The 27,792-nt window shown below is 41.4% G+C and overlaps 1 protein-coding gene across 2 annotated transcripts in view; it reads left to right on the plus strand.

Annotated features, from left to right (window-relative positions):
* The first annotated feature begins 721 nt into the window (after positions 1 to 721).
* Ints2 (integrator complex subunit 2) overlaps positions 722 to 27,792 on the plus strand; it is a 46,658-nt gene continuing 19,587 nt past the window's right edge. The window contains exons 1-15 of one of the 2 annotated variants that reach the window (XM_029483658.2): positions 722 to 789; positions 1,979 to 2,285; positions 2,826 to 2,964; positions 5,754 to 5,856; positions 7,199 to 7,312; positions 8,978 to 9,108; positions 9,347 to 9,520; positions 13,669 to 13,895; positions 15,234 to 15,359; positions 19,652 to 19,723; positions 19,815 to 19,929; positions 21,812 to 21,880; positions 23,633 to 23,767; positions 25,141 to 25,317; positions 26,288 to 26,396. In XM_029483658.2, coding sequence (XP_029339518.1) covers positions 771 to 789; positions 1,979 to 2,285; positions 2,826 to 2,964; positions 5,754 to 5,856; positions 7,199 to 7,312; positions 8,978 to 9,108; positions 9,347 to 9,520; positions 13,669 to 13,895; positions 15,234 to 15,359; positions 19,652 to 19,723; positions 19,815 to 19,929; positions 21,812 to 21,880; positions 23,633 to 23,767; positions 25,141 to 25,317; positions 26,288 to 26,396 — 2,017 coding nt within the window. In that variant the 5' untranslated portion in view covers positions 722 to 770. Of the gene's footprint in view, positions 1,108 to 1,978; positions 2,286 to 2,825; positions 2,965 to 5,753; positions 5,857 to 7,198; positions 7,313 to 8,977; positions 9,109 to 9,346; positions 9,521 to 13,668; positions 13,896 to 15,233; positions 15,360 to 19,651; positions 19,724 to 19,814; positions 19,930 to 21,811; positions 21,881 to 23,632; positions 23,768 to 25,140; positions 25,318 to 26,287; positions 26,397 to 27,792 lie in introns of both variants that reach the window. The other variant, XM_021176462.3, reaches the window with a different exon arrangement.

Here is a 27,792-nt window from a genome sequence, read left to right on the forward strand (position 1 = left end):
AGTCATCCTTGTCTACATAATGAACTCCAGGCCAACAAGGACCACATACACCTTGTCTGAAAAACAAAACCAACTTCGAATGCAAGCCGGAAGTGGTAGCACGCGCTTGTAATTGGGGTACACACCATAAAACTAAATAATGAAAAGATATTACACTTTGGCCATAGTGTATAGACTTATGATTACATTACTTTTTTTTGTTTGTTTGTTTGTTTCAGAGACAGGGTTTCTCTGTGTAGCCCTGGCTGTCCTGGAACTCACTTTGTAGACCAGGCTGGACTTGAACTCAGAGATCTGCCTGCCTCTACCTCCCAAGTGTTGGGATTAAAGGCGTGCACCACCACTGCCTGGCTTCATTACTTTTAAAATTCCTCTACACACGGGTCTTGGGATTCTAGAACTTTCTAGACCGCACCGGTAGGGGTTTAAAGGAGGCTGCAATCGGGTTCCATTAGGCAAGTTTCTGTGGAGGAATAGAGCGGACAACTTTTGCCATTTAATACAATATTGTTATTTAAATGTCGCGATAATGGGGTCGGGATTTCGCTCTGACCATTTAGGAACTCATCTGACAAGGTTCCAAGAGGAAAGCTCTGGAAAAGAAACAAGTAAGTGTAACGCTCCACGCTTTCGGAAGCGGGGAGGGCGGTGACGGAGGAAGGGGCGGGCCTGCGCATGCGTAGAGCGGCCCTGAAGCTGGCTTTTCTGATCGCTGCGGACGTCTTCTCAGTGCTGTACGGTGGCCGGCGCGGGCCAGAAGCTTGGGATGAATGGAGGTGCAGGGTGCAGGTTGAACTAAGTCTCTGCTTTCCCCTCTCTCCTGGTTGCTTCTCCCTTTTTTTCCCTTTCCTTTTTTCTTTTTCTTTCTTTCTTTTTTTTTTTTTTTTTTTTGCAGTGTCCCCATTCTGATCCTCGGTCTGTCGACGGCACTGTTGGTCCCAGCGTCAGAGTTCTTGGTGCCTGAGTCGACTCCGGGCATTGCCTGGGTTTGGGGATCCGGATAATCACCTAGGCCCAACTTCGGACCGCGCTCTCTCTTTCTGCCTCGTCTGGCTCTCGGAGGCGGAATCCGAGTGGGTCCCTTGAGGCTGGAGGGTTGATCTTAAGGTATGAAGCGTCGGCTTCTCGGGCCCAAGTGCCGCTTTGTCTGAAGTCCGCCTGACTCTTCCAGCCCGGGCCACTCGATTCTCATTGCTGCCTGGCAGAGACCCCTTAGTCCTGTCACCTCTGCCTTGAGCTTACTCTACTGTAAAAGACCAGCGCTTACTATTGAAACAGCAGCATTTCTGCTCGCGATTCTTTGTCCACAGCTCTGCTAGGGAGTAGGTCTTAAGACTGAGTGGTCTCTATTAACTGTTCCATGTCACCTCTCTTGTCTGCTACCTCTTGAAAATTTACTCAAAACCACAGTGCCCAAGTGAGACTCTTTAACTCCCTCAGCTAACTGTACATACACATCTACCCCTATAACAATAGGGGTACAGAATAGCGTTGCGGCTTTCAGAACCATGCCTCTGACATTACTTTTGGCCCGTGAGATGATTTACCAATGTTTCCATGTAGTTGGGAGGTAGAAAGAGAAGCTCAACTGATATTTATATTTATCTGGTAGGCTTGTAAAATGAAAGAGATCAGGCTGCAGCCGTTCATTTTCTCTCCATATTTCATGGAACTCATGTAATGGGCATAATGAGGGAAGTCTTGGCTGTGTTTAGGGTAGAAGGGTTCACTGGGCCACAAAGTATTAGAGCAAATGATCTCTAAATTGAGAAGAAACTTTAATCTGCAGTTTTCCTTCTTATCTTCCAGATGTCAGTAGAAACATAGAGACAGAAAGCTGAGCTTTAATTGTGCCAACAACATTGCCAATGCAAGGACCTACTAAGTATTTAGTATACTTTGTTAGATTTTAACGAAGGTTGTCATATATGTGGGAAGTATATACCAACTTTTCATTTTGTTGTTTTTGACTCCTTAGGATCGAGAGCGATGACGCCCGAGGGTACAGGCCTGCAGTTTGTCAGCCCTTTTGCTTTTGAAGCTATGCAGAAGGTGGATGTTGTCCGCCTGGCATCCTTAAGTGATCCGGAATTAAGACTACTCTTGCCCTGCCTGGTGAGGATGGCACTCTGTGCTCCTGCTGACCAGAGCCAAAGTTGGGCACAGGATAAGAAACTTATACTTCGCCTCCTGTCTGGGGTGGAAGCTGTCAACTCCATTGTTGCACTGTTGTCTGTGGACTTCCACGCTCTAGAACAAGATGCCAGCAAAGAGCAGCAGCTTAGGTAAAGTTCACTTCTGTGTTAGGACTTGGGAGTTACTTGATATTCCAAAGGAGGGGGATGTAACGTTGCTGAGAGCTGCCAGAGCTCCTCCAGAAAAGGGAGAGTCAAGTCTGAGAGACATTTGACAGAGGTCTTTTCTAGTTAAATTCCTAAGAGCTGCTTTCTGTGTTATAAAATGTTGCTCAGAGAAGATTAGCTACATATTAGGTCAGTTACTCTGAGTGGGGACTGAGGAGGATAAAGTCTTCTAGGGTGGAAGGTTTTATGGGAATCACTGAACTTTTAAAATTACGTTGATTCCCCCCCCCCCCCCCCCAAGAGACTCCAGGCTGGTTTTGTATCCTTTCCTGTCCCTGTGTATCTGAAAGCTATTGTTACGGAAGTATAGACTAATTACTAATTTACAGTTTGTGAGCTCTTGCAATACATAGACAAACAGTGTTTCAGAGGAATGGAAACCATTTACAATGAGTGGATTATTGCAGGGAAGGATTGCCTTGCCAGTATCTTAACGTGTTTCCCGTGTTTGGACTTCACTAGGCATAAACTTGGAGGAGGCAGTGGAGAGAGCATCCTGGTATCACAGCTTCAGCATGGACTGACACTAGAGTTTGAACACAGTGATTCCCCTCGTCGATTGCGGCTTGTGCTGAGTGAATTGTTGGCAATTATGAACAAGGTGCTTTAAAAAAACCTCCCTTTTCATCTCACAATATTCATGACTTGATATCTACATCTAGAAAATAGTCAAAAAATGTCAGCAAGAAGGCAGGCAGGTTACGTGTTCTGCTAGTATTTCTGTTTGATTTGTGTTCTTTCAAAGACTGAAGTGATTTATTTTTTATTTTTAGAGATAGTTTCTCTGTATAGTTCTGACTTTCCTATAGACCAGGTTGGCCAGATCTACCTGCCTCTGCTATCCAGTACTGGGATTAAAGGTGTGTGCCACTACACCCAACTATTCAGGAATTTTTTTTTTTTTTTTTTTTTTCCAGACAGGGTTTCTCTATGTAGCTCAGGCTGTCCTGGAAATCACTCTGTAGACCAGGCTGGCCTTGAACTCAGAAATCCGCCTGCCTCTGCCTCCCAAGTGCTGGGATTATGGCGTGCGCCACCACTGCCTGGCAGGATTTTTTTTTTTGTGTGTACGGAATTGATGTAATTGCTTTTAATATCTTCAAAATAATTTTTACATTTTTATTTATTTTATGTGCATGAGTGTTTTGCTTGTATACATATCTGTGTACTCTCTGAGTGCCTGGAGTCTGCAGAGCTCAGAAGAGAACACAGGAGGACTGGAGTCCTTGATTAGGAGCCATCATTTTGGTGCCAGGACCCAAACCTAGATCCTCTGCAAGAGGGAGGAGTGCTCTTAACCACTGAGCCATGTTGTCTCTCCAGCCCCCTTAACATCTGTTAAAAAGAAACTTCACTTGTAGAAATGACGTAAGTTGGGTAGCACCTTTTTGTTGGTCTTGACTTTGAATCTCTAGAACATCTGTACATGGTGTACATCTGTAATCTAGTGGGCCATGGTAAGGTGGGAGACTAGAGAATCCTTGGAAGCTCAAGGCCAGGTAGCTTGGTGTGCACACCAAACAACAGAAAGAGGAATCCATTGGATTCGAGAGATGGTTTATCAGTTAACAGTACTAATTGTCTTACAGAGGACTCGGGCATGGTTTCCACCCCCCACCTGGGGGCTTACAATCATCCATGACACAGGTGATGCACAGACAAATACAGGAAACACACCAGTGTGAACGAAGGACACAAATACATGTACACAATAACACACACACACACACACACACACACAAAGGTAACTTAAGTCATGGACCTTTGGCTAATGGTTAATTGAAACTTTCCCACACTTAAATTTTCCCGAATCTCTTGTAAATACATCCTGGATGTGATAAGAGACATTTTTTTCTGTGGTGATTTTAATGTCTAACATATGTTTTGTTTTTTTTTTTTGTTTTTTGTTTTTTGTTTTTTGAGACAGGGTTTCTCTGTGTAGCCCAGGCTGTCCTGGAACTCACTATGTAGACCAGGCTGGCCTCGAACTCAGAAATCCACCTGCCTCTGCCCCTCTGCCTCCCGAGTGCTGGGATTAAAGGCGTGCGCCACCACCGCCCGGCTGCCTTGCTATGTGAGAAATGTTGTTACATATTACCATAGGAAATTTAAGGAACATAGAGGTCATTGTCTTGATTTTTTTTTTTTTTTTTTGTCTTTAAGTTTCTGCTCCCTCCCCCTTTGAGACCAATCTTCCTATTTTCTTCGGATGACTTCAGACTTCTAATCTTTTCTTGTCTCAGTTTTCTGTGTGCTAAGATTGCTGGGGTGTACCACTGTTCCAGGCTCAACATTGTCATTCCTTGTGGGTTTTTTGTTTGTTTGCTTTTCTGTTGTTTTTCCCTTTGTGTCTATTGATCACTAGAGCTAAATGAATTCTTTTTTTGTCATACTGCTTTAACAGTTAAAAGAGTCATTTTATTTTGGTTTTTGAATGTAGGTATGATGGTTGTGTTGGCACATATGTAGGGGTCAGAGGTTACCTTTCATGAGTTCTTTCTGTGCTTCCTTCCACTGTGGGATCTGGGAGTCACACTCAGTTTTTCAGGCTTGTGTGGCAACGTGCTTTTACCTGCTGAGGCACCTTGCAGACCAATATTGGGTTTTTTTAATCAACAGTTTATACATACAACATTTCTTTTTTTGTTGTTTTTGGTTTTTTGAGACAGGGTTTCTCTGTGTAGCCCTGGCTTTCCTGGAACTCACTTTGTAAACCAGGCTGGCCCTGAACTCAGAAATCCTCCTGCCTCTGCTTCCCAAGTGCTGGGATTAAAGGCGTGCGCCACCACGCTCAGCTCATACAACATTTCTATACTGTTTCTTGGCTGGCCTTATCTTTTAATTTTAAGTATCTCTAAAAATGTAGATTGGAATCAATTCCTCTTACCACCTCTGTCTCTGTCCCTCTCTTCTTTTTTTTGGAGGGGGGACAGAATCTTACTAGGTGCCAGGGTGGCCTTTTAACTTGAGACTTTTCTCCCTCAGCCTCTCAAATGCTGAGATTATACAGTAGCCAGCATGCAGTTCTGAGACTACTGCTACCATGTGTGGATAATAATCATGGTTAACCTGTTCAGGCTGGTAGGACCCCTCAGACTTTGCCTCCGTGTGTTAGCCATATTATACGTAGTGACTTGAGGCTGGTACGGGACAGCACACCTTCAATCCCAGCAGGAGAGAAGCAAGGACAAGATGGTGTGTTTATGCCATCGTAGGTCAATAGATTAAAGGCTAGCATTATCTTTGTACTGAGTTCAGACCAGCCATAGCTACATAGTGAGACCCCATCTCAATGGCAGCATAAACCCATGATTTCTGAGCTCAAAAAAGAAAACGATTACAGTTTACTTAAACGTGTTCTTTCTTCCTTGTTTCCTCCTTCTCCCTAAGGTGTCAGAGTGCAGTGGAGAGTTCTTTTTCAAGTCTTCTGAGCTCTTTGAGAGTGCAGTGTACTTGGAGGAAGCTGCAGATGTCCTTTGTATCTTACAAGCAGGTACTTTACGGACTGACTGCTAAGATGTAGCTCAGTACAGATACAGTGTCTTGGGAAGAGTCACTGTGTAACTACTCAGCCTGCAGAGCTGTCTGTGTCTGGGTGTGCCCTGGATGTCCTGAGACTGGAGGTACAGGCAGCTGAGCTGCCTGATGGGGATGCTGGGGCTCAGCAAGAGCAGTATTATCTCTCCAGCTCAAATTTGGTATTTTAAAGATTATCAGAATGGGGTGTGGTCCCGCATTTGGGACGTTAAGACAGGAGTATTGTGTCAAAATCTAGATCATCTTGGTCTACAGAGCGAGATGATATCTTAAATAACGGTGCTTATTCCCCCCCAAAAACCCTTAAAAATCTAAAAGTTATTTACTAAAAATATGTCTTAAAATTTTAAATTAAAGGTTGGAGGGATGGGAAGCTTGGGACCTAACAGCCTCACTTAGCCACCCACATGTGCCTCACTTCTTTTAAAACAGTTTAAATTCAGAATGACTAGCATTAGAACCGAGACCCAGTGACTTCTACTTTTTGTTTTTTGTTTTTTTTTTTTAAAGATTTATTTATTTATTATATGTAAGTACACTGTAGCTGTCTTCAGACACTCCAGAAGAGGGAGTCAGATCTTGTTACGGATGGTTGTGAACCACCATGTGGTTGCTGGGATTTGAACTCCTGACCTTCGGAAGAGCAGTTGGGTGCTCTTACCCACTGAGCCATCTCACCAGCCCGACTTCTACTTTTTGTTTAGTATGCCATGTTATATAGATGTTAGCAGTGTACATTTAATTTAATGATTTATAACTTTAATGAGCTCATAAATGTTCATAATATGTTAGATCAAAAAGCATAGGGCAGAGGGGAAAAATAAAAACTCCGTTTTAGTTAATATTAAAACTACTAATGAGGGGATTAAACTAGATATTAAATATACTTACTATTGCAACAATATTAAATACATATATGTATTATTAGAACTAACATACATTTTTTTCTTATGTACCTTTTTTGCTTTTCCAGATTCTTTTTAATAGGTATATATGGTTAAAAAAAAAAAACAAAGAAAATATAGAAATGTAAAGATTTTAATTAAAAAGCTTTTTTAGACCAGCACTATTCAGGGAAACATCTGCTGTATTCCGGATTGTGCTGTCCAGTTAGCAGTGTCCCCCCCACCCCCGCCCCCCCCTGCTCCCCTTGCCTCACGCGGCCTGTGGGTTAACTGAAGTGTAGCTACTGTGACTGAGGAACTAGTACTTAAGTTTGGTGACCTCTTGGAAATGTCTGGCTATGGAAAATAGAACACTGTGGGGTCACGTCTCAATAGTGGCTTTTTGTCTTCCAGAGCTCCCTTCCCTGCTTCCTATAGTGGATGTCGCGGAAGCCTTGCTGCATGTTAGAAATGGAGCCTGGTTCTTGTGTCTCCTGGTAGCCAATGTTCCTGATAGTTTTAACGAAGGTAAATATAAATATAATTTAAGAATGAATTATTGGAAAACTTGGATTTTGCATACTTGGGCCTTTTGTTTTTTGGACAGTCTTGCTGTGTTCTCCCAGCTGTCCTTGGGATAACCTGGGAGTCTTTTGCCTCTGCCTTCTGAGTGGGGCTGGTGTTAACAGGAGCATGGCACCATGTTTAGTGCTATGTTTTCCCTCCCTTCTGGACAAGGGTAGGACCCAGTGCCTAAGCTACAGCCCAGACCAGTCTGTCGTTTAACTGAAGTGTGTAAACACGTTATATTAGCCATTTAATACAATTATTGTGGTGGTTAGGTATGCCATGTTATTTTTATCTCTTTCCTTTGTATCATTTTTTATCATATATTTGATTAATGTGTATTATAAGTCCAAATGACATTCTTACTGCTTTTATTTTAACTAGTTAATTCTTTTTTCCTTTGATTTATTTCCTTGTTTAGTTTGTCTGTGTTTGCATATGGGTGTGCATGTGGTGCTAAGCATCTTGTCTTGCTGAGCTATGTCACCAGCACCTTTTTCTCTTTTGTTTTTAGCAGGGTCTCCCTGTGTAGCCTGGGTGACCTTGAACTTTAAGTTATCTTCCTCTTCATTGTGTTGGTATCACAGGTGTATGCTGCCATGCCCAGCTGATTTTAAGTCCTTTTTAAGATGTGGGGAAAAGCTTTATCTGTACCCTTAGTATTTCTGGTGCTCTTCATTGAGCTGCCTTCGTTTCTTGTAATGTATAGTTTATTTACATTTATTTTTATTTTGTTTTTATTTATGTGTGTTTAGGATTGGACCCAGAGCTACTTGCTCTGCCAATGAACTTTGAAGAATAGAGTTCTTGGCAACAATTTTCCCCAGGATTTTGTTGGGAAAAAACGTTTACTCTGATAAAATTTATTTTAAAAGTAAAATAACTTTTCAGTCCTGAGGATTGAGCACAGAGCCTTGTACTGGCCTGGCAAGCCCTCTGTCACTGTTGATCCTCTATATCTCTTTTAACGTCTTCATTCTGAGACAGGGACTCACGAAGATGTCCAGGCTAGACTTGAACTCACTTTGTTGCTCAAGCGGGCTTTGAACTTGTGATCTTTAGACTTGTGAGCCTCAGAGTCTGGAGTAGCTCAGATTACAGTGTTGTTACTAGGCTGCACTAATCGCTGTTTTGTTTTCTCAGCATTGTTTGCAGAGCCTCATCAGTGTTAGCCAGGTGCTCTTCTGCTGAGCTCAGCCTTAGTTTGTTGTTGTTTTCCTTGTGACACTGAATCCCTATTTAGCTCCAGTTTGCCTGGATTCTCCTATGTTGTCCAGGCTGGCCTCCAATTGGAGATTCTCCTCCAGCTCCCTAGAGCTGTGATTGGAGCTGTGTATCTTGGCCAGCTTGAGTGTACTTAGTTGTTCACTGCCTTTGTCCTTGTGGGTTTATAGTAGCAGGTGGGACTAGGTGTTGTCCTCAGGTCGTAATTTGCTAAGGACTGTTTCATTCCTTTGTTCCCGTTGACGTGGTTTTTGTTGCAATGCTATCAAATTCCCAGTGTCTTCCTTCTACACTGTTTAAGCTGCAGAAATGGTTAATTTTCAAGAATGAAGAAGTGATTTATAACACCTTACTTAAAAAAGCTTGACAAAACTTAAAATAATAGAGGCTCTTAAATGATAGTTTGTAGGGGCCTGATCAAAAACGGAGAACGGCAGGATGAAGAAAGTCTCGGAGGGAGGCGCAGGACAGACGCCCTACGCTTCCTATGCAGAATGAATCCTTCTCAGGCCCTGAAGGTTCGGGGCATGGTGGTGAGTGAGTCTCTTGTCTCTTTGTGACAGCACTTTTTATAGTAGGATTTCTCTCAAGATTGTTTGAGAATCCTTTAGAAATGGGGAACTTTATTCATATCCTGAGTATGCTGCCTCCCTCTTGGGTCTTAGGTTTTGTGAGCTCTTTTCCTCTGAACTTGAGGTGCGTTAAATTTTGAAATGTCCCAGACCTTTTCCTTATTGTATTGAGTTTAACTTATTTTTCTCTCTGTGTTAGGTGGAAGAATGTCACTTGCCAGGCCTTGGAGTAGCTTTGACATTGGATCATACTAAAACCGAAGCTTGTGAGGATGGAGTGAGCGACTTGGTTTGCTTTGTTAGTGGTTTGCTTCTTGGAACAAATGCAAAAGTCAGGACTTGGTTTGGAACCTTCATTCGAAATGGACAACAGGTGAGAGTCACATGATCGGAGGGAAGCCTCCTTAGAAGCAGCTTGTTACCCAGGCCTGGTGGCTCATACAGTAAATCCTGCTCTTGCCAGACTGAAGCAGGAGGATTACTATGATTGCCAGACTGAAGCAGGAGGATTACTATGATTGCAAGGATTACTATGATTAAAAGCCATGGGAGTCAGGCATGGTGGCACACACCTTTATTCCAGGACCCTGCAGTAGGAGACAAGTGGATCTCTAGGAATTTGAGGCCAGCCTGGTCTACATATCAACTTCCAGGCCAGCCAAAGCTACATAGAGAGACTGTACTAAAAATACCAAACAAAAGCCATGGTGGGAAGGAGGAAACAAAAGAAAGAAAAGGTATCTTTAGACCAGTGGTTGTCAGACTTAGTTTTAGGAACCTCCTGAAAGCTATATGTTTATATGGCTTTTGTCTTTTGATATTTCCCAATTAGAAATTAAAAATTTTGAAATAATCAGTTTATTAAAAATTAAAAAAACCTCAATCAAATATAAACAGGGAGAGAGAGAGAGAAAGTAAGAAAGTATGTGTGTGTGTGTGTGTGTGTGTCTACTTTTGAGCTTGGTCTTGGTATTTAGTCAAGGCTGGCCCTCAATTCTTCCTTAGACTTGTGCCTAAGCCTCCTGATTACAAAGATCATAGGAATGTCCCACCATGCTTAGTAAATATTACATTTTTAAAAAATACAAGTGTCTAAAAAACCCAAGCTATTGAATAGTAGCAGTGCTTTACAGTTTTAACTCTTCAGAGTCCAGCTTCTCAGAAGGCTTTGGAGAATGTACTGTACCCCAGTGAGAATGGGAGGGGCAAGGCACCGTCTCAATATTGTGACTTTCTGGGCCCCTGAAAGAATTTGGGGTGCTATGTTAGGGTTTTGAGAACTCTTATCATCAAAGTAAGTTATAATCTGTTTTTTTTTTTTTTTTTTTTTTTTGGTTTTTTGAGACAGGGTTTCTCTGTGTAGCTCTGGTTGTCCTGGAACTCACTCTGTCGACCAGGCTGGCCTCGAACTCAGAAATCTACCTGCCTCTGCCTCTCAAGTGCTGGGATTAAAGGTGTGTGCCACCACTGCCCGGCCTATAATCTGTAATTTAATATAGGTGTGTATGTGGTAAAATACATATCAAAGTTTGCATTTATTCATTTTTTTAGATACACTTCAGAATATTCACAGTATAGGGCTGGAGACTCAGTAGGTAAAATGCTTGCTATATAAACATAAGGACTTGACTTTAGAACCATAGTAACCATGTAAAAGTAGAGTGTGGTAGCAGTTGTCTGTACTTCCCGTGTTGGGGGAGCTGACATGTATATGTCCTGGAGGCTTCCTGGTCAGCTGGTGTAGCTGGGATGTCGTGTTTCAGGTTCAGTCTAAAGACATAATGTGGGGCAGCTGAAAGGGTGGCTCAACAATTAGAACTTCCTGCTTTTCTGGAGGACACAAGTTCTGTTCTCAGCACCTGTAGTGGGCAGCTCACAGCTGCCTGTAACTCTGCTTCCAGAGGATCTGGTGCCCTCTGCAGCCTCCCTTTCCTACATCCATATTTACATACACACAGGCAAATATAAAAGATAAATACAGCTTAAAAAATATAAAGTGAGAAGTTGGAAGACACCCAGTATTTGTTTCTGGGTTGTACATATAGCTTGTGTGTATGCACACACACACACACACACACACACACACACACACACACAGAGAGAGAGAGAGAGAGAGAGAGAGAGAGAGAGAGAGAGAAAAGGAACCTTGGCAGTGTTATGCATATATAGCCATTATCTATTTTTAGGATTTTGTTTTCTTTTTTTGTGGTCAGAGTTTATACTGGTTGGTTAAGCACTCTATCTGAGTTCTAGCCCCAGTGCTCTGCAGATTCTGAACCCATTCAACTACCTGTTCATCCTTTTTCCTGTAAACTGGTGATCAGGGCTTTATGTTGTTCTGTGTGAATTCTGGGTGCCTTTGTAAGGACCTCATATGAGTCACATTACAGGATACTTGTATGTTATTTCCTTAACATAAAGGTTTCAAGGTTCATTCTTGCAGCATGTGTCAGAATTTTCTTAGCCAGGCATTGTTACGTATACTTTTAATACTAACAGTAGCTAGAGGCAAGATTATGGGCTAGATACAGATCACATTCTTTGCCAGCTGGACTACATCCTAAGGCCTCCTCCACCATATAGAAGCCCCCCCCACCCCTGCAAAGGAATTTCCTTCCTTTTTAAGGTTAAATAATACTCCATTGTATGTATATATTCATTTTGTTTTTCTATTTACCTTTTGATATATATCAGATATTTTATTGTACATAATAATAATTTAGTGAACAATATAATGCATTATGTTTTGTGGTCCTGGGATTGAATCCAGAGCCTCTCATATCCCAGGTAAGCACTTTCCCACTGAGCTGCTAAATCTCACTAAGTTACCAAGATTGTTCTTGAACTTGGCTTCTTTCTCTAACCTGAGCAGTTGAGGTTACAGGTGTGTCTTGCAGTAGGTTTGTTCGTTTTGTATGTGTGCGTGTGATATAGGCTCTTTCTTTGTTGCCTTGGCTGTTCTGGAGTGTAGTAGCCCAGGCTGACCCAGTCTGAGTCTGAGGGAATCCTTGTGCGTTGACTGCAGGCATATAGCCTCCATTGCCAGCAGTCTTCCCCACTCAACATGGCTTTTTTTTTCCTCTTCTTTACTTTTCCATTTATTTGTTTGTTTATTTATTGTTTGTTTGTAAGCTTGCTTGCTTGTTTTTTGAGACAGGGTTTTTCTCTGTGGTCCTGGCTGTCCTGAAACTCACTCTGTAGACCAGGCTGGCCTCCAACTCACAGAGATCACCCTGCCTCTGCCTCCCCACCCCCGAGTGTTGGGATTAAAGGTGTGTGCCACCATCCCCCAGCTCCACCACTTTGAACACCTTTTTAGTGCTTCTGAGTAGAATTTGCTAGTGCAGAGTGACTTTAACAGTTCAGGTTGAAAGAGGGCAGCCTGTGTATGGGTTAGAAACTAGTTTTGTGCCAAGGTATCACATCATTCTACATTCCAGACTTACTTTCTTATAGTCCACTGCTTTGCTTTTTAAAAGTAAAGGGAACACACATGTATTGTGTGACCGGCATATGGCTGTGTGCTGAGCAGTCAGTATGCTCTTCCTATTCTCCTAGGCCTTTGTGCACCACACATGTTTCTTCTTGGAATTTAACATTGCTGTTCGGGTATGTTTATTATACTTTCCTTAACAGCAGTCTTAAAAATAATAAGCACCGATTACAGTTATCTGCCCCATACGTGGCTAAGGAAATGTCTCTCTGTAGTTTAGCATTCCGTTCTTGTATATGATCTTTCTTTGTTCGTTGGTTTCTTAGTAAGCATTGAGTGCTTGCCACTTGTCAGGAACAGTGTTAGACATGAAGAGTGAGCGACGACTAAAGTATCCCTGCCTGGAGAGCTGGGCTGGGCTGCTGCCTCTGAGGTACAGACTCTCAGTCATGGCATCTCTAAAGGCACGTAATGCCACTGTTTATTTCCTTGTCAAGAGGGAACGTGGGGTTCAGAGAGGTTACCCGATGTACCACGCCGCGCGTAACTAGTGGGAGAGCTAGAGCTTAGGACGGATGTTTGCAGGTTCTCCAAACACGTGCTTGCTGTTGTGCTGCCCTAGCATTGGAAGTACAGTGTAGGTGCTGGGAATCGAACCCAAGTCCTCTGCAAGAGCGACTGCTCTTACTTAACCCCTGAGCCATCTTGGAAGCCTTACTTTGAATTTTCTAAACAAGGTTTTATTCTGTACCCCGGCAGTTTTGGGACTTGCCATGTAGACTGGCCTGGCCTTCAGCAGCTCTCCTGCCTCTGTCTCCAGTGGACTCCCACACTCAGCCCAAGTACTGTTAATTACTGTTCACAACCTAATTATACTAAGTTAGCCTTACCTGTGCAGTCAGTTCAAACTGGGGTGAGTAGAGGAATACATTTTGAGTTTTCTTGACTTGTTAAAACAGAACTGCAGTTAGAACAGGGTCCTCATGTTGGGTCAACTGTAAGTGCTCATGTGACAAGGTCCATTTAGCTTCCTTTTAACGCAGTAACCGCTCCATGCTCTCTTCCTTTGCCGATTACGCTTCTTACAGAGAAAACGGGAGAGCAGCGGTTCCGTGCTTTGGCAGATGAGAAGGCAGCTTCTTCTGGAGTTGATGGGCATTCTTCCTACCGTGAGGAGTACCCGTATTGTGGAGGAAGCCGATGTGGAGATGGAACCCACTGTGTCGGTGTACTCGGGGCTGAAGGAAGAGCACGTCGTGAAAGCCAGTGCACTCTTACGTCTGTACTGTGCCCTGATGGGAATTGCTGGACTCAAGTACTCAATCTGATATTTCCTTCTTTATCTTTTTCTTCTTGGTTCTGATCTCAAAGATGTGGACCAAAGGCCTTTATTAAGAGGGTTCAGGTCTTAATTTTACTAGCTTATATCAAGATTGAAGGTATTAAAGCCAGCTGTCATTAGGGAATATTTTGATCTAATGTGGTCTGGTTACAAATAGAATTATGCAAATATCAGAGGGACAGGAGTAGTTTCTAAATTTTTAGTCCCAGTGTGTGAAAGTCCTGTGATTTTTACCACACTTGAGAAGATACCCCGAGTGACCTGTGAGTGATCCTCTCCCGTCCTGAGCCCCAGACTTGACAGGAACACAAGGTTTCTAAGTTACTGTACCAAATCCTTTGGACTAATGTCCTCAGCTGGTATCTGAGCATTCCTGTGTGTATCTCCCCTCATGCGCCTTTCAGGTCTGACAGGTTAGGTAAGCAAATGCTGGCCCATTAGTTTGGGGCCATAAGTCATTTACAATCCATTAACCCCATAATTGTATAAAGTGCAACTTGCCGTGAACTCTTTAGGACACATGGCTACACATAAGTAATATGTGCTCATCATGTCTAGGACCATTGCTATTACTTCCTTGGAAGTCTGTTGATCACAGAACCCTGATTATTTATTTGGTTTTTGCACAGACAACAAAGTAATTCCAGTTCCCATTCTCTGTGGTAAATCATATGCCATGTAAAAAGGAGACAATTGAAAACGGAGAATTGACCAATAAAGATGAAGGGGTTGGGGATAGGGTAATGACTCAGGGGTAAGAATGCTCACTCTAGGGCTGGAGAGATGACTCAGTGGTTAAGAGCACTGGCTATTCTTCCAGAGGTCCTGAGTTCAATTCCCAGCACCCACATGGTGGCTCACAACCATCTGTAATGAAATCTGATGCCCTATTCTGGTGTGTCTGAAGACAGCGACCGTGTACTCACATACATAAAATAAATGAATAAGTCACCAAGTGTAAATGGGAAGCAAGAGATAGAGCTTGTGGTCAGCAGGCCTAGTGCGGGGCAGCTAGCTTCTGACCGAGGCAGTAAGACAGAGCCCCTTCCTCTGGCCCTGCATGCTTACCCAGACATGAACACCCATGCCTTCATGTGTGCTACTCACCTGCAACCCTCACCCAGCACACAGCACAACACATGCCTATGCATGTGCACACACATACACAAAGTAAGTATAAGGAATTGGATGTAGGTTTGTTACAGTGAGGTTAAAAAGTTTGCATGTAAAGGGTTAAAATGTTGGAACATTTGCTTGTTTTCTTACTGAACTAAAAACAAGCAAAGAAACCAATTGTGTTTACCCTTTCAGACCAACTGAAGAAGAAGCTGAGCAGTTGCTGCAGCTGATGACCAGCCGACCTCCTGCCACGCCGGCCGGGGTGCGCTTTGTCTCCCTGTCCTTCTGTATGCTGCTGGCCTTCTCCACACTCGTCAGGTACCGTGCTCTACAAGTCACTCTGCCTTCCCAAATGGGCTCTTATCTACTTAGCTAGTTGTTCATGTATGGACGAGCGTGTAGTGTAGGTAGCATGTTCGCCTAGAAGGAGTGTTACTACCAGAAAGGGTGTATGAATAGCATATTATTAAAAGTTTACCACAGAAACTGAAATAAAAGGGAATCAGTATCTACTAATGCGAGCCATTTTATTAGTCTTTTCAATGTTTCTTCTGAACATTGTTAAAGGCCAGTAATTCTTTCTCTACTTTTTACCTTCTTTTAGTTCTCGAGTTGTTTTACAAATACTTGTAAAAATTTTTTTAGAATTTCTTTGTTTTTTTTTTTTTCAAGACAGGGTTTCTCTGTATAGCCCTGGCTGTCCTGGAACTCACTTTGTAGACCAGGCTGGCCTTGAACTCAGAAATCCACCTGCCTCTGCCATCCGAGTGCTGGGATTAAAGGCCTGTGCTACCATGCCCGGCTTAAACATTTCTTACTTGTTTATTTATTTCTTACTTGTTTATTTTTTATTATTTGTTTAGTTAGCACATTATTTGAGAGTGTGTGTGTGTGTGCGCGCGTGTGCATGTGCATGTACACGCGCATGTGCTATGGTGCATGTGTAGAAGTCAAAGAACATGTGCAGAACTCACTTCTTCTACCATATGGGCTTCAAGGATTGAACTCTGGTTATCAGGTTTGGCTGCAGTTTTGTTTTGAATTTTCTTGGTGTTCTGTGTAGTAATAATTCAACTCCAAACTAAATCTTGCTGGTTATGGTGTTTCATGCCTCTATTCTCAACCCACATGAGACCAAGGCAAGAGGACTGCCATGTGTTTGAGTCTAGCCTAAGCTACAAAGTAAGACCTTGTCTCAAAATACCAAAAAACCCACTGGCACACAAAACACAACAACAAAGAAACAAGATGAAGCTAAATCTCCTCTGGATGTGTCCTGACTCATTACACAGTTTATTGGTTTAATCTTTTTCAGAAATCTTGCCCAGAGCAGTGTTGTCTGCTCCAGTCTTGGCTGGGTCCCTCTGTACCTGGTGTTCTACAGCTGTAGACAAGACTAGTTTTTCATTTTGAATCTTTAGAAAGCAGTCATGTGGGAGGTAAATTCTTCAGAGCAGGGGTGGATTTCTGAAAATGCCACCATTCTGACATTTGGATAATGGTTTGATGGCATGTAGACGTCTAAGCGGGAAATAATTGGAGGATTTTGAAAGTCTGTCCATTTCCTTGTCTTCTAACTTCTTGCTTTGTTGTCATTGTCTAAAGTCATTCCAATTCCTTGTCCCTTTGTGTGGCCTCTTCTATCACTGTGCAAACATGTAGGCTTGGCTCTTTCTTACATGGTTTCAAAAGTTTTAGATAATATTTGGTCTTTCTCTCTTTTTTTTTTTCTTCGAGACAGGGCTTCCCTGTATATCCCTGGCAGTCCTGGAACTCACTCTGTAGACCAGTCTGGCTTCGAACTCAGAAATCCACCTGCCTCTGCCTCCCAAGTGCTGGGATTAAAGGCGTGCGCCACCACTGCCCAGCCTCTTTTTGTTGTTTTGTTTGTTTATTTGAGACGATCTTTCTGGCTGGCCTGGAATTGACCGTAGTACTCTTGCCGCAGCCCTCCAATGCTGGGATTACACAGCATTGTCATACCCTGCCCCAGTTCGTATTGATCTATCACTGGAGGTGTCCAGTGGGTCCTTTCCAGCTAGAAACCAATGCTTCAGTTGTAGGAGTTGTCCCCACACTGCCATGCTGCTAGTGTCTTCCTCTGGGGTCTCCTTGTCTCAGTCCTTTTGTGAATCTTTCAGAGCAACCAACCACTGGATTTTCTTATCTCAGTGCTTTGCTCCTTCTTTTTGAAAACTACCATAAACCAAAACAACAAATGCACTGTCCACTCGGTGTAGCTCAGGGTTCCGGGCGTGTTAGCCATTATCCCACCATGTGCCCACATCCCACACTGTGCCTCTTGGGCTGTCTGTACTGCAGCTTAATTCCAAGAGCTCTCTTTTTGTCCTTTTATTCCTTCCTTTACTTCATTTTTTTGTTGTTGTTATTTAATTTTTGTAGATGATCTTGTCTGGAACTTACTGTATTGTTAAGATTGTCCTTCAACTCCTAGTTTTGCTGCTTCCGCCTCCCATGTTTTAAGGTAGCTTGTTTGTTGACTGAGTTCTGGTACTGAACTTGCTTTGTTACAGTAGCCCTTGCTTCATTGAAGGCTACTCATTTTTCCTAAGGCCTTTTGTTAAGGAGTTTTTATTGCTTTTATTTTGTGTGTGCATGTGTATGTATGTGGCCATGCATGTGCCCTGCACGTGTGTAGAGTTCTGCCAATGACTTGTGGGAGTCAGTTCTTCCCTCACACAGGTCCCAGGCATCAAACTTGGGCGCTTTTTTTTTTTAACCTTCTGAGCCTTTTCACCAACCTAGAAATTTCTTTTAATGAAATTATAGTGCTGCTCAGGAAAGTATAATGTTAGTAAAATTAAATGTAAGTATTATGTGATAACTGTATGCTTCAGGGTTTTCCGCCAGGCCTTTGTAACCATTACCTCTAGTCCTGGTTCCGTGGAGGCGCCATGTGTACTTGGTAGGAGGGCTACAGTTCAGAAGGGTCAACTTGGGTTTCAGATCACAGCCTCAGAACTGCAGAGAAGGGATTCTCACTGAGTCTGGCAGGCCTCTAGGCACCGTCCATTATAGCACTGTCTTGCCTTAGTGCAATGACTGAAAAATAATTGAGCACAATATTATATTAGGTATAGGTACAAATGGCCTTTTAGATTTTCTCAGCTTAGTGAGAAAAGCACACTGTTGTTTTCTGTTTTACCTGCAGTGAGGTGGAAGAGAGCCGTGACATTTTTACACAAGTTAAAGTCAGAGTGCCTTTTGAGTTTTAAATATAATGATTGTTCTAAAGAAGTTAGTACTGCTGTTGGGTCAGTGAGATGACTTAGTGGGTAAAGGCACTCACTCTGGCCTTTACCAAGCCTGATAATTGAGTTGGATCTCCTGGACTTACATGGTGGAGGGGAGAACTGATTCCTGCCAGTTGACCTCTGACCTCTACACACATGTCATGCTATACACACTCTCACAAAATAAATAAGTAAATGAAGGAAAAAGAAAAACTTAGAAACTGTTATTATTGTTACATTTTTATAACCATTTAAAATATGGTGAGCTCATATTCTTAGGTTTTATGATTAGTAATAATTTCTGACTAAAATTTTAAATTCTACCCAAGATATTTCCATAAATTAAATTTGAATTAAAAGATGTATTAATTTGTTAGATTTTAGAACTTGGTTTGTGAATTTTTAGTGCTTAAGGAGTTTTTTGTTTTTTTTTTTCTCGTTTTTGTTCTTTTGAGACAGGGTCTTACCATGTAGACCAGGCTAGTATTGAATTCATAGAGATCTGCTTTCCTCTGTCTCTCACGAGCTAGGAGTTGAATCACCAAATTTGATGCTTACGCTTTAACTTTAGATTTTTAAAATGTTTTCCTATAGGAAGTAACTGGTCAGTGTTCTTAATATAGTTCTTTTAACATTTTAATCCCAGAGACCTTCCTTTGTTTTTTCAAGGAATAAGAGGGAATGTCACTCTCTTCAACTTACAAATATATAGAATTGAGGAGGTTACTAAGAATTGAGGAGGTTTTGACAGTTCAGGTTGATGAAGGCAAAACCTCATCTTTGAGTTCTCATCTTGTTTGTAGTTAATAGTCAAATTCAGCAAACCATTAATTTGAGTTGGTATTTCAAAATAGAGAAGAAAAAAAAACCCTAGAAAAAATAATTTCAGGGCTGGAGAGACGGCTCAGGGTTAAATAACAGTTCATGCTCTTGCAGAGGACCTGGGTTCAGTTCCCAGCACCAACACAGTAGCTCAGAAGCATCTGAAACTCTAGTTCCTGGGGGTCTGAGGGCAGCAGGCATGCACATGGTGCAAACAGGCAGGATTCTTGTACATATCAAATAAGAATAAATAAGTCTTTAAGAATGAGGAAAAGTTGGGTGCTGGCGAGATGGCTCAGCGGTTAAGAGCACCGACTGCTCTCCAAAGGTCCCGAGTTCAAATCCCAGCAACCACATGGTGACTCACAACCATCCATAATGAGATCTGATGCCCTCTTCTGGTGTGTCTGAAGACAGTTTCAGTGTACGTACATATAACAATAAATAAATCTTAAAAAAAAAAAGAATGAGGAAAAGCGTCTTTCAGCGTGTTGTCACCATGCTCTGGTGACGTGGTGCCATGGTGTCTTGCAGCACGCCGGAGCAGGAGCAGCTGATGGTGTTGTGGCTCAGCTGGATGATCAAGGAAGAGGCGTACTTTGAGAGGTAGGGCAAGCGGCCATTGTTCCTCTCAGTTGAGAAAGCTTTTCTTACTTATTCCTCCCTGAAACTCATAGCTTTTCTTCTGTTTTAACAGTACATCAGGTGTCTCTGCTTCTTTTGGGGAGATGTTGTTATTGGTGGCCATGTATTTCCATAGCAACCAGCTTAGTGCTATCATTGACTTAGTCTGCTCCACTTTGGGCATGAAGGTAACTGTTAATTATCTTTTTTTCTGAAAGAAAGTGTGTCTATGCTAGTTATAGTATATAACTATAATATAACTATATATATACATATATACATAAAACTAGTCTATCTATAATGTTATAAAATAAATACACTGTGTTCATTTAAGTAGTTTTAGTTGTTTGCTAGTTTGAAATTTTACACAGGAATTCCTAGAAAAATAGGAATTACATTTATTCAAATTTTGTGTATGTATGGGTGTCTGTGTGGGCATGTATACATGTGTGTAGCTGCCCACAGAAGCCAGAAGAGGGAGTAGGAGGCCCAGCTGCCAGAGTCTGGGTAACCTGACAGGGATGCCGTTTCTCCAGGCTTCTCTTTAGTTGTTGCTGTTTGAGACAGGCTGGCCTGGAATCCATGCGGGCCTCAATGTTTTTTTTTTTTTTTTTTTTAAATCTCCTGTGTAGATTTTCTAATTTATTCTAAACCTTAGATGAATAAACTCATATAAATGTAAACACAGATAGTCTCACAGCTCTATCCTTAAGCACTTAGTTTATTTAAGATAAAACTGTGGCCAAAGTTACTTAATGAGTGAGAATTTGCCAAGTGTTTATGAGTTCTATCATACTATTTTTTATAGAGATGTTTCCAGTTTCACTGTTTACACTAATGCATCAGAGCCCTTGGTTTCCTAAAGTCTTACCATGCCTAGACAGCTCCATTCTTTGTAACTTTTGGTTTTTAATTTATTTATATATTTATTTATCGAGACAAGGCCTATGTAACCCTGGCTATCTTGGAACTTGGCATGTAGACCAGGCTGACCTCAAACCATAGAGATCTGTGAGCCTCTGCCTCTGCTTCCTGAGAGCTGGGATTAAAGGCGCATACCACCGTGCCTAGCCTGCAAATTTGGTGAAGAATGGTCCCTCTTTTTTATATTTTACTGATTATTAGTAAAACTAGTTATTCCATTCTTTTGTTTGTTTTTGTTTTGTTTCTTTTACACGAGGTTTTGTTTTGTAGCCTGGAGTGGCTCATACTTTTATGTGATTTCACAGGACTGCTGGGTTGTAGGTGTGAGTCATCACACTCAGCTTACCAAACTTTTTTCTGGCTTATTTGTGGCTTTATGCTTTGCATTGAAATCTTTTTTTCTCAGTACTAAAGTACAACATAGGGTTTCACTTGTACTAGCCAAGCACCCTTGCACTATATATACTTCAGGTCTGCATTGATTTTAAGTTAGTCCATTTGAAGTACAGTTGTCTGTGTGTGTCACGTGTGTAAAATGTGTGTGTGAGCTATTTTTTTTTTTTGTCTCCATTTGTTGGATAAACCTTTTCTACCCACTAACTTAAGATGCCAATAGTTAGTACAATTTATTAAGTGGTTTTAAAGTTTTTTTTTTTTTTTTTTTTTTTTTGGTTTTTCGAGACAGGGTTTCTCTGTGTAGCCCTGGCTGTCCTGGCACTCACTCTGTAGACCAGGCTGGCCTCGAACTCAGAAATCCGCCTGCCTCTGCCTCCCGAGTGCTGGGATTAAAGCACTAAAGTCTTACCACGCCCGGCTTTAAAGTATGTTTTATCTCTTTTTTTGATAAGAGGTTTCACTATATTGCCAGGTTGCTCCTGATCTCCTGGGTTCTAGTGACCCACCAGCCTAGCCTCCCAAGTGCCTGTGACTACAGGCCTGCACATGTGTGCACTGCTCTTACTAAGTATGATTTATGTTGGTTCTACTTCAGTGTCTTAATGTCAGGCTTGAGAGGTCACTTATAAGAGAAAATTTAAGTTTCCAACATTAATATTGTACATCATACCATTTTGGGTAATAAATTCATGAGAATAAACATACTTCATATGGTTTTACATGCTACCAAAATTCTCTTAACTGTTTTAGATTGTGATTAAGCCAAGCTCCTTAAGCAGGATGAAGACCATCTTCACGCAGGAGATCTTTACAGAGCAGGTACTTCCCTCTGTCCTTAGCTCCTCACTAAACTACTGAGAAGAATAAAGGAAGTCTTTTTTTTATCACTTTCAATTTGTAGTGATAATTTATTTCATCTTTAAACTATCTGTGAATAATTCATCTATCTCGTTACAAAACGGTATGCTTTGAGTTTATAGATTCTTGAAAACTTTGAGTGGGTATGTAAGAGTGTGGCTGTAGATGTTGGTAATGTACTCTGGGTTAATGATTTGGATTGCTCTTGAGAAAACAGAGCCCTGGGTAACTCTTTGGGTTGTAAAGTATTTGCAGTTACATTACAGACTAGCCTCTGGTTCCTTACTCTTTTTGTTCACACTTACTTGGCTTCAGTACCCTTGTCTCTGAGTAAATCCAAGAATATTTTTCTTTTTTTCTTTTTCTTTCTCTTTTTCTCTTTCTTTCTTTCTTTCTTTCTTTCTTTCTTTCTTTCTTTCTTTCTTTCTTTCTTTCTTTCTTTCCGTCCGTCTGTCTGTCTGTCTGTCTGTCAGTTTTTTAAAACAAATGAGGAACCTGAGGTTTAATATAGTATGAGGGCTTTCCCACAAAACCTGTAGGCTGCCATTTTCCATAGATGTCAACTTCAGGAGGAAGCACCAAAGCTGGGCCCTGTGCTGTGGTGGGTCTGGTCCTCTGAGGGCCTCACAAGTGGCCAGACTGCTGCTGCAACCCACTCCGACTGGAGACAGTCACTGTGCTACCACAGATTCAGCCCCGAACAAAATCAAATAGTTTTCTTTTTAGTAAAGTTCTCCTAAAAGTAAAAATTCTCAAATTCATTTGCCAATTCAAATATAAATATTTCCTTCTGAGACAAGGTCTCTGGCTGGCCTGGAACTTAATATCTAGTAAACCTGTAAATTCTCTGAACTCTCTGCAGTCCTGTCTCAGCATCTTGAGGGCTGGCCCCGCTCATATAAGTACTAGGAAAAAAATTAGCATCCACAGCCACCCTTCAGGACAAGGAAGAATGTAATCTTTTATTTTATACATGTCAAAATAGATTCAAAAGGTAGACAAGACTTATCTAGACCCAATTAGCACAAATAATACATTTTATATTTGTTAGCACTTCTCATGTGTGTTTGTTTATTTATTTATTTTTATTGTAGTTTTTTTGGTGGTCATGGTAGAAACTGAACGATACACCTTTGTATGCTACACTACTGCTGTCCCACTGAGCTACACCCTTTATGTGTGTATGTGTAAAAATAAACAGGAAATTAGAGATCTTTACCAGTTCCTAGGTATATACTCCTTTTTTTTCGTTTCTTTTTTCTCTTTTTTAACTGTACTGGGGATTGAACCCAGGAATTTGCACAAGCATCTTAACCCTGAGTTCTATTCCCAGCCTGAGCTGTTCAAGAGTTAAGCATCTCACTCATCCTTTCTTGTAGCTGAGACAACAGATGAGTGCTACCACACCTAATTTACTTATCATGTAGATATTATATAGAAGTTTTCAGGTACAAGTCTGCAACTCTAACACTCCGGACAAAGAGACAGGAGGAGTAGGAGTTCAGGGTCAGCCTTAGCAGTATAGGGCCAGCCTGATCCACATGAGACCTTGTCTTAAAACAGAACAAAACAATTAAACCTTGTACCAGCTGATTCTCATTGTTCATCCTCATGGACTGCATTTAAGTGTTGATGGTCTATTTGGTAGTCTATATCTTTTTTCAAGCTAATTTTGCATTTGTTATGTGTTTTAATGCTATTTTTCTATTTCAGGTTGTCACAGCCCATGCAGTTCGAGTTCCTGTCACCAGCAACTTGAGTGCCAACATTACTGGGTTTTTGCCCATTCATTGTATTTACCAACTTCTCAGGAGTCGATCGTTTACCAAGCACAAAGTGTCAATAAAAGTATGACTTCATATTTAGATTTTAAGCTGTAACTCAGTTCTCTCCCACTAGTTCTTAGTTTGTTTACTTTATATATATGTATATACATATATATGTATGCCAGCACCCACATGGCAGCTCACAACTGTGTGTAACTCCCAGATCTGACACCCTCACACAGACATACATGCAGGCAAAACAACAATGAACATTAAAAAAAAAAAAAAACAACCCAACTTCAATTTTTTAAAACAATATTATAACTTGTAATGTTGTAAGCTAAATTACTAGGTAATAAGTTACTACTATAAGTAGCTAGTTACTAGTTATTTATATAGTTTATCATTTCTAAGAACTGAACTTGAGGTTCAGGGCTGGAGAGGTGGCTCAGTGGTTAAGAGCACTGACTGCTCTTCCAGAGAACCCAGGGGTTCAACTCAACTTCAAATTTTTAAAGCAGTATTGTAACTTTTTTACAAAGTGTATAATATTATATATCTTATAATAGCATGTTTTTACATTTTTGTTTGATACAAAATGTATCTAACAAACGCAAGCTGGTCTTGACCTTGAGTTGTAGCTGAGGCTCACAGTGAATTCTTGATCCTCTGCCTTCCCCATCCTAAGTGCTAAGGGTTATAGGTGCGCACTAATATGGCTGGCCCATTCTCTAAATTTTACTGTTGCTGTTTGCAAATTTGTCACCAGCATAGCCAGTGCCTAACTTATGTTTTCAGTTTTTTTATATTTGGTTATATCAAAGGGTTAAAAGGTCTCTTAATGAGAAATCTGAAATACAGGAGGTAAGTAAATGGTTTTTGAACCTGTTATAAAAGCCTTTTTTACTTAAAAAGAACAATGAGCAGTTTATATGTGGCATATCTTGTCAGGTGCCCTTTTGACGCTTTTGATGATTTAGTGACATTAATTTTTAGCTACGTTGCATCTTTTGCTTCTTTTTGTGCTTTTATTGAGTAAAACAGTTTTATTGATTAAGAGTCCAGATACACACCTTGAAGTTTTGCATGTCTCCTCCCCTAGGTAAGTGGTATCCCATAGTAGTTCTTTTCTAGTCTCTGGAGAAATAGCCCCTGCTACAGTCCCTCTGCTGGGAAGTCTTCCATGACACACAGAGAGTTTTAAATAGAGACAGAGTAGGGAAGGTTCAGAAACACATTAAACCCAGAGCCAGGCTGCTCACCATCTTAGGTGTATCTTTCAGTAGATAGTGTTTTGGTTAAATGATAGACTACTTAGGAAAAGAGGTAGTATATTTTAGCTCCGCAAACTACTGGTCAGTAGTACATTGACCTGAGGAACATGGCAAAGCTATATGTGTTCTACAGTGTTGATCTTTCTGTTTTTTTTAAATCGCCTCAATTTTTTTCTTGTAGGACTGGATTTACAGACAGCTATGTGAAACTTCCACTCCACTCCACCCTCAGCTCCTTCCTCTGATTGATGTGTACATAAATTCTATACTTACTCCTGCGTCTAAATCCAACCCCGAAGCGACAAACCAGCCGGTCACTGAGCAGGAGATACTAAACCTTTTCCAGGAGGTCATCGGGGTAAATAAAACAATAGTTCTTTCCCCTCTGGCACAGCTCTGCCTCCGTCCATCTTTTTTCCTTAGATGTCTTATAGGTAATTCTGATTTCAAAAGAAGATTAATATGTGGCTATGCACACTTGCACATATGCACACATAAATGAGATTAAATTTTATTAGCTTACTAATAAAAATTATATAATAACATTAGTTCCAAGTAATTTGACAAACAGTACTTTTTGAAGATTATATATATATATATATATATATATATATATATAAAATTTAAAATGATTAAATTATTCTATCTATCTATCTATCTACATAGTTTTGAGACAGTGTCTCACTTTGTAGCCTGGGTAGTCGCAAACTCATCCTTTTGCTGAATCAGCTTCCTGAATACTGGACTAACAGGCTTGCCCCATCATGCCCAGCACAAGGAGTTGTTTTGAAGCCTCCTGTTAAAGTTTAATGGGTGCCTTGAAGATAGGTATTTGCTAAAGGCCTGTGGGATATTTCAACCTGTCCAACGTGGTGGGTGCTCTTTAGCTTCCTGGAAATTGAGAATACACCTGGATTCAATTTTGGAAAGTTTGACAAAAAATTTTTCCTTATTTTGTTAGGGAAAAATAGCAGTTTTCACAGACACAGTTTAATGTACAGGATCTTTTTTGTGAATTGTTTTCTTCATAGTAATTTCAGATAGAACTTTGATTCCTGAAAGTCTTTCAGAAACAGCCTGGTGGGAGTACTACTGAGAAGTAGAAACTGAAGTCTTGTGACATTTCCCCTCATCTGAAATTGAGGAGAGGATGTTTCCTTTTGCCTGTCATGCATGCCCTTCAAGGTTCAGTGAAGCTTGAAGTTGTCTCAGACTGCAGTGAACCCAGCAGTCCTGCTCTCGGTCTAGCTGGGCTGATGCAGCAGCACTGGATAATCTGTCTTATGCTCTTGCTGTTCAGTGTTTTCACCGTTTTTGTATCACCTCAGGGAGACAGCGTCCGCCTTACCCAGCGCTTCAGTATCACAGCGCAGCTTCTGGTGCTTTACTATATCCTGTCTTACGAGGAAGCTCTCCTGGCGAACACAAAGACGCTAGGTAAGCGGCACGGGGCCGAGCCTCTCCAGTAGCTTCCTGATAGTGAGTGGGTCAGAGCCCATCCATGGAAGTCCAGTGAATAGGCAGAAGTGAGATGCTAGGACCTTCAGATGATTCGTATCATATCATGGGACTGAGGTAGTCCTTCGGTGTTTACTTTAGTGAATCAAATTTGAGAGAGAGGAAGGCTAACTTAGAGGGTTTGGACAATGGCATAAATTAGTTTGGACATTAGATAGGTTCCAAGCAATGGAGTATAGAGGATATCAAGGAGATAGGGGTTGTAGATACCAAAGGAGGTTTCCAAGAGGACTTCTTGAGGTCTGCTGTCTGAGCTCTGTTGGATGAACCTGAATGGGGAAGTAAAATGAGGACTAGTGTTCACCCAAGGGCTGCACATAGCATGTGGAGGTTTGTTTGCTGTAGAATGGCAGGATGAAGACCAAACGTAATGAATTCAGAAGGGAGCTGCGGACCCAGTGCTATAGACCATGAGAAGAGACTGCTTTGGGGAGTTGCCAAGGAAAAGAGAAGTGATGTGGTAACTGAAGTGAATAAGGTCAAGAAGCGACTTTAAAATTTGTGTGTGTGAGTGCCCGTGTATACACCACAGGTCTTCTGGAATTAAGAGTGCAAGCAGTTGTGAGTCACTGATGTGGGTGCTAATGCTCTCAATCACCTCTCCACTCTCTAGCCCTGAATTTTTTTTTTTTTTTTTTTTCTTTTTTTGGTTTTTCGAGACAGGGTTTCTCTGTGTAGTCCTGGCTGTCCTGGAGCTCACTTTGTAGACCAGGCTGGCCTCGAACACAGAAATCCGCCTGCCTCTGCCTCCCAAGTGCTGGGATTAAAGGCGTGCGCCACCACGCCCGGCTCCTGAATTTTTAAGATGAAAAGGAGACATGTTATTCTCTTGCTATTGAGAGGTGTGTCCTGCAGAGAGAGGTTGTTGAAGTCAGTCTCTGCAGTTACATCCTTGATGAATAATAGGAAGAGATGAGAGAGAAGACCTTTTCCTGGTAGGAAACACCCTGGTTAGGCGGTTTCCTCTGGTCTAGTTTTTGTCTTCCAAGGGTGTAAAGAACTTCACGCCATTGTTGAGAGGTTTTTGTCAGTAGCCAAAAGATTATTTGCCCCAAATATATTCTTACCTGTGATATTATGTTGTAATCTCAGCATTTCACTTTTGGTTTAATTCTTATAAGAAACATTAGCAGCCACCTGCTAGATATAGAAGCTAGGACAGGAACTCTGAAATCTGAGGTAGAATCACGTATTAGATTGTGATAGCTGTTAAACTACATCAGTGTATATTCATTGTTTATTTAAAAATACTTATGCACATGTGTATATTAATGTGCATGTATATGTATATTGACTCTAGTTAAATGCTCATTTA

Source organism: Mus caroli, unplaced genomic scaffold (assembly GCF_978045245.1).
Source record: "Mus caroli unplaced genomic scaffold, Mus_caroli_1 scaffold_13, whole genome shotgun sequence".
NCBI lineage: Eukaryota > Metazoa > Chordata > Mammalia > Rodentia > Muridae > Mus > Mus caroli.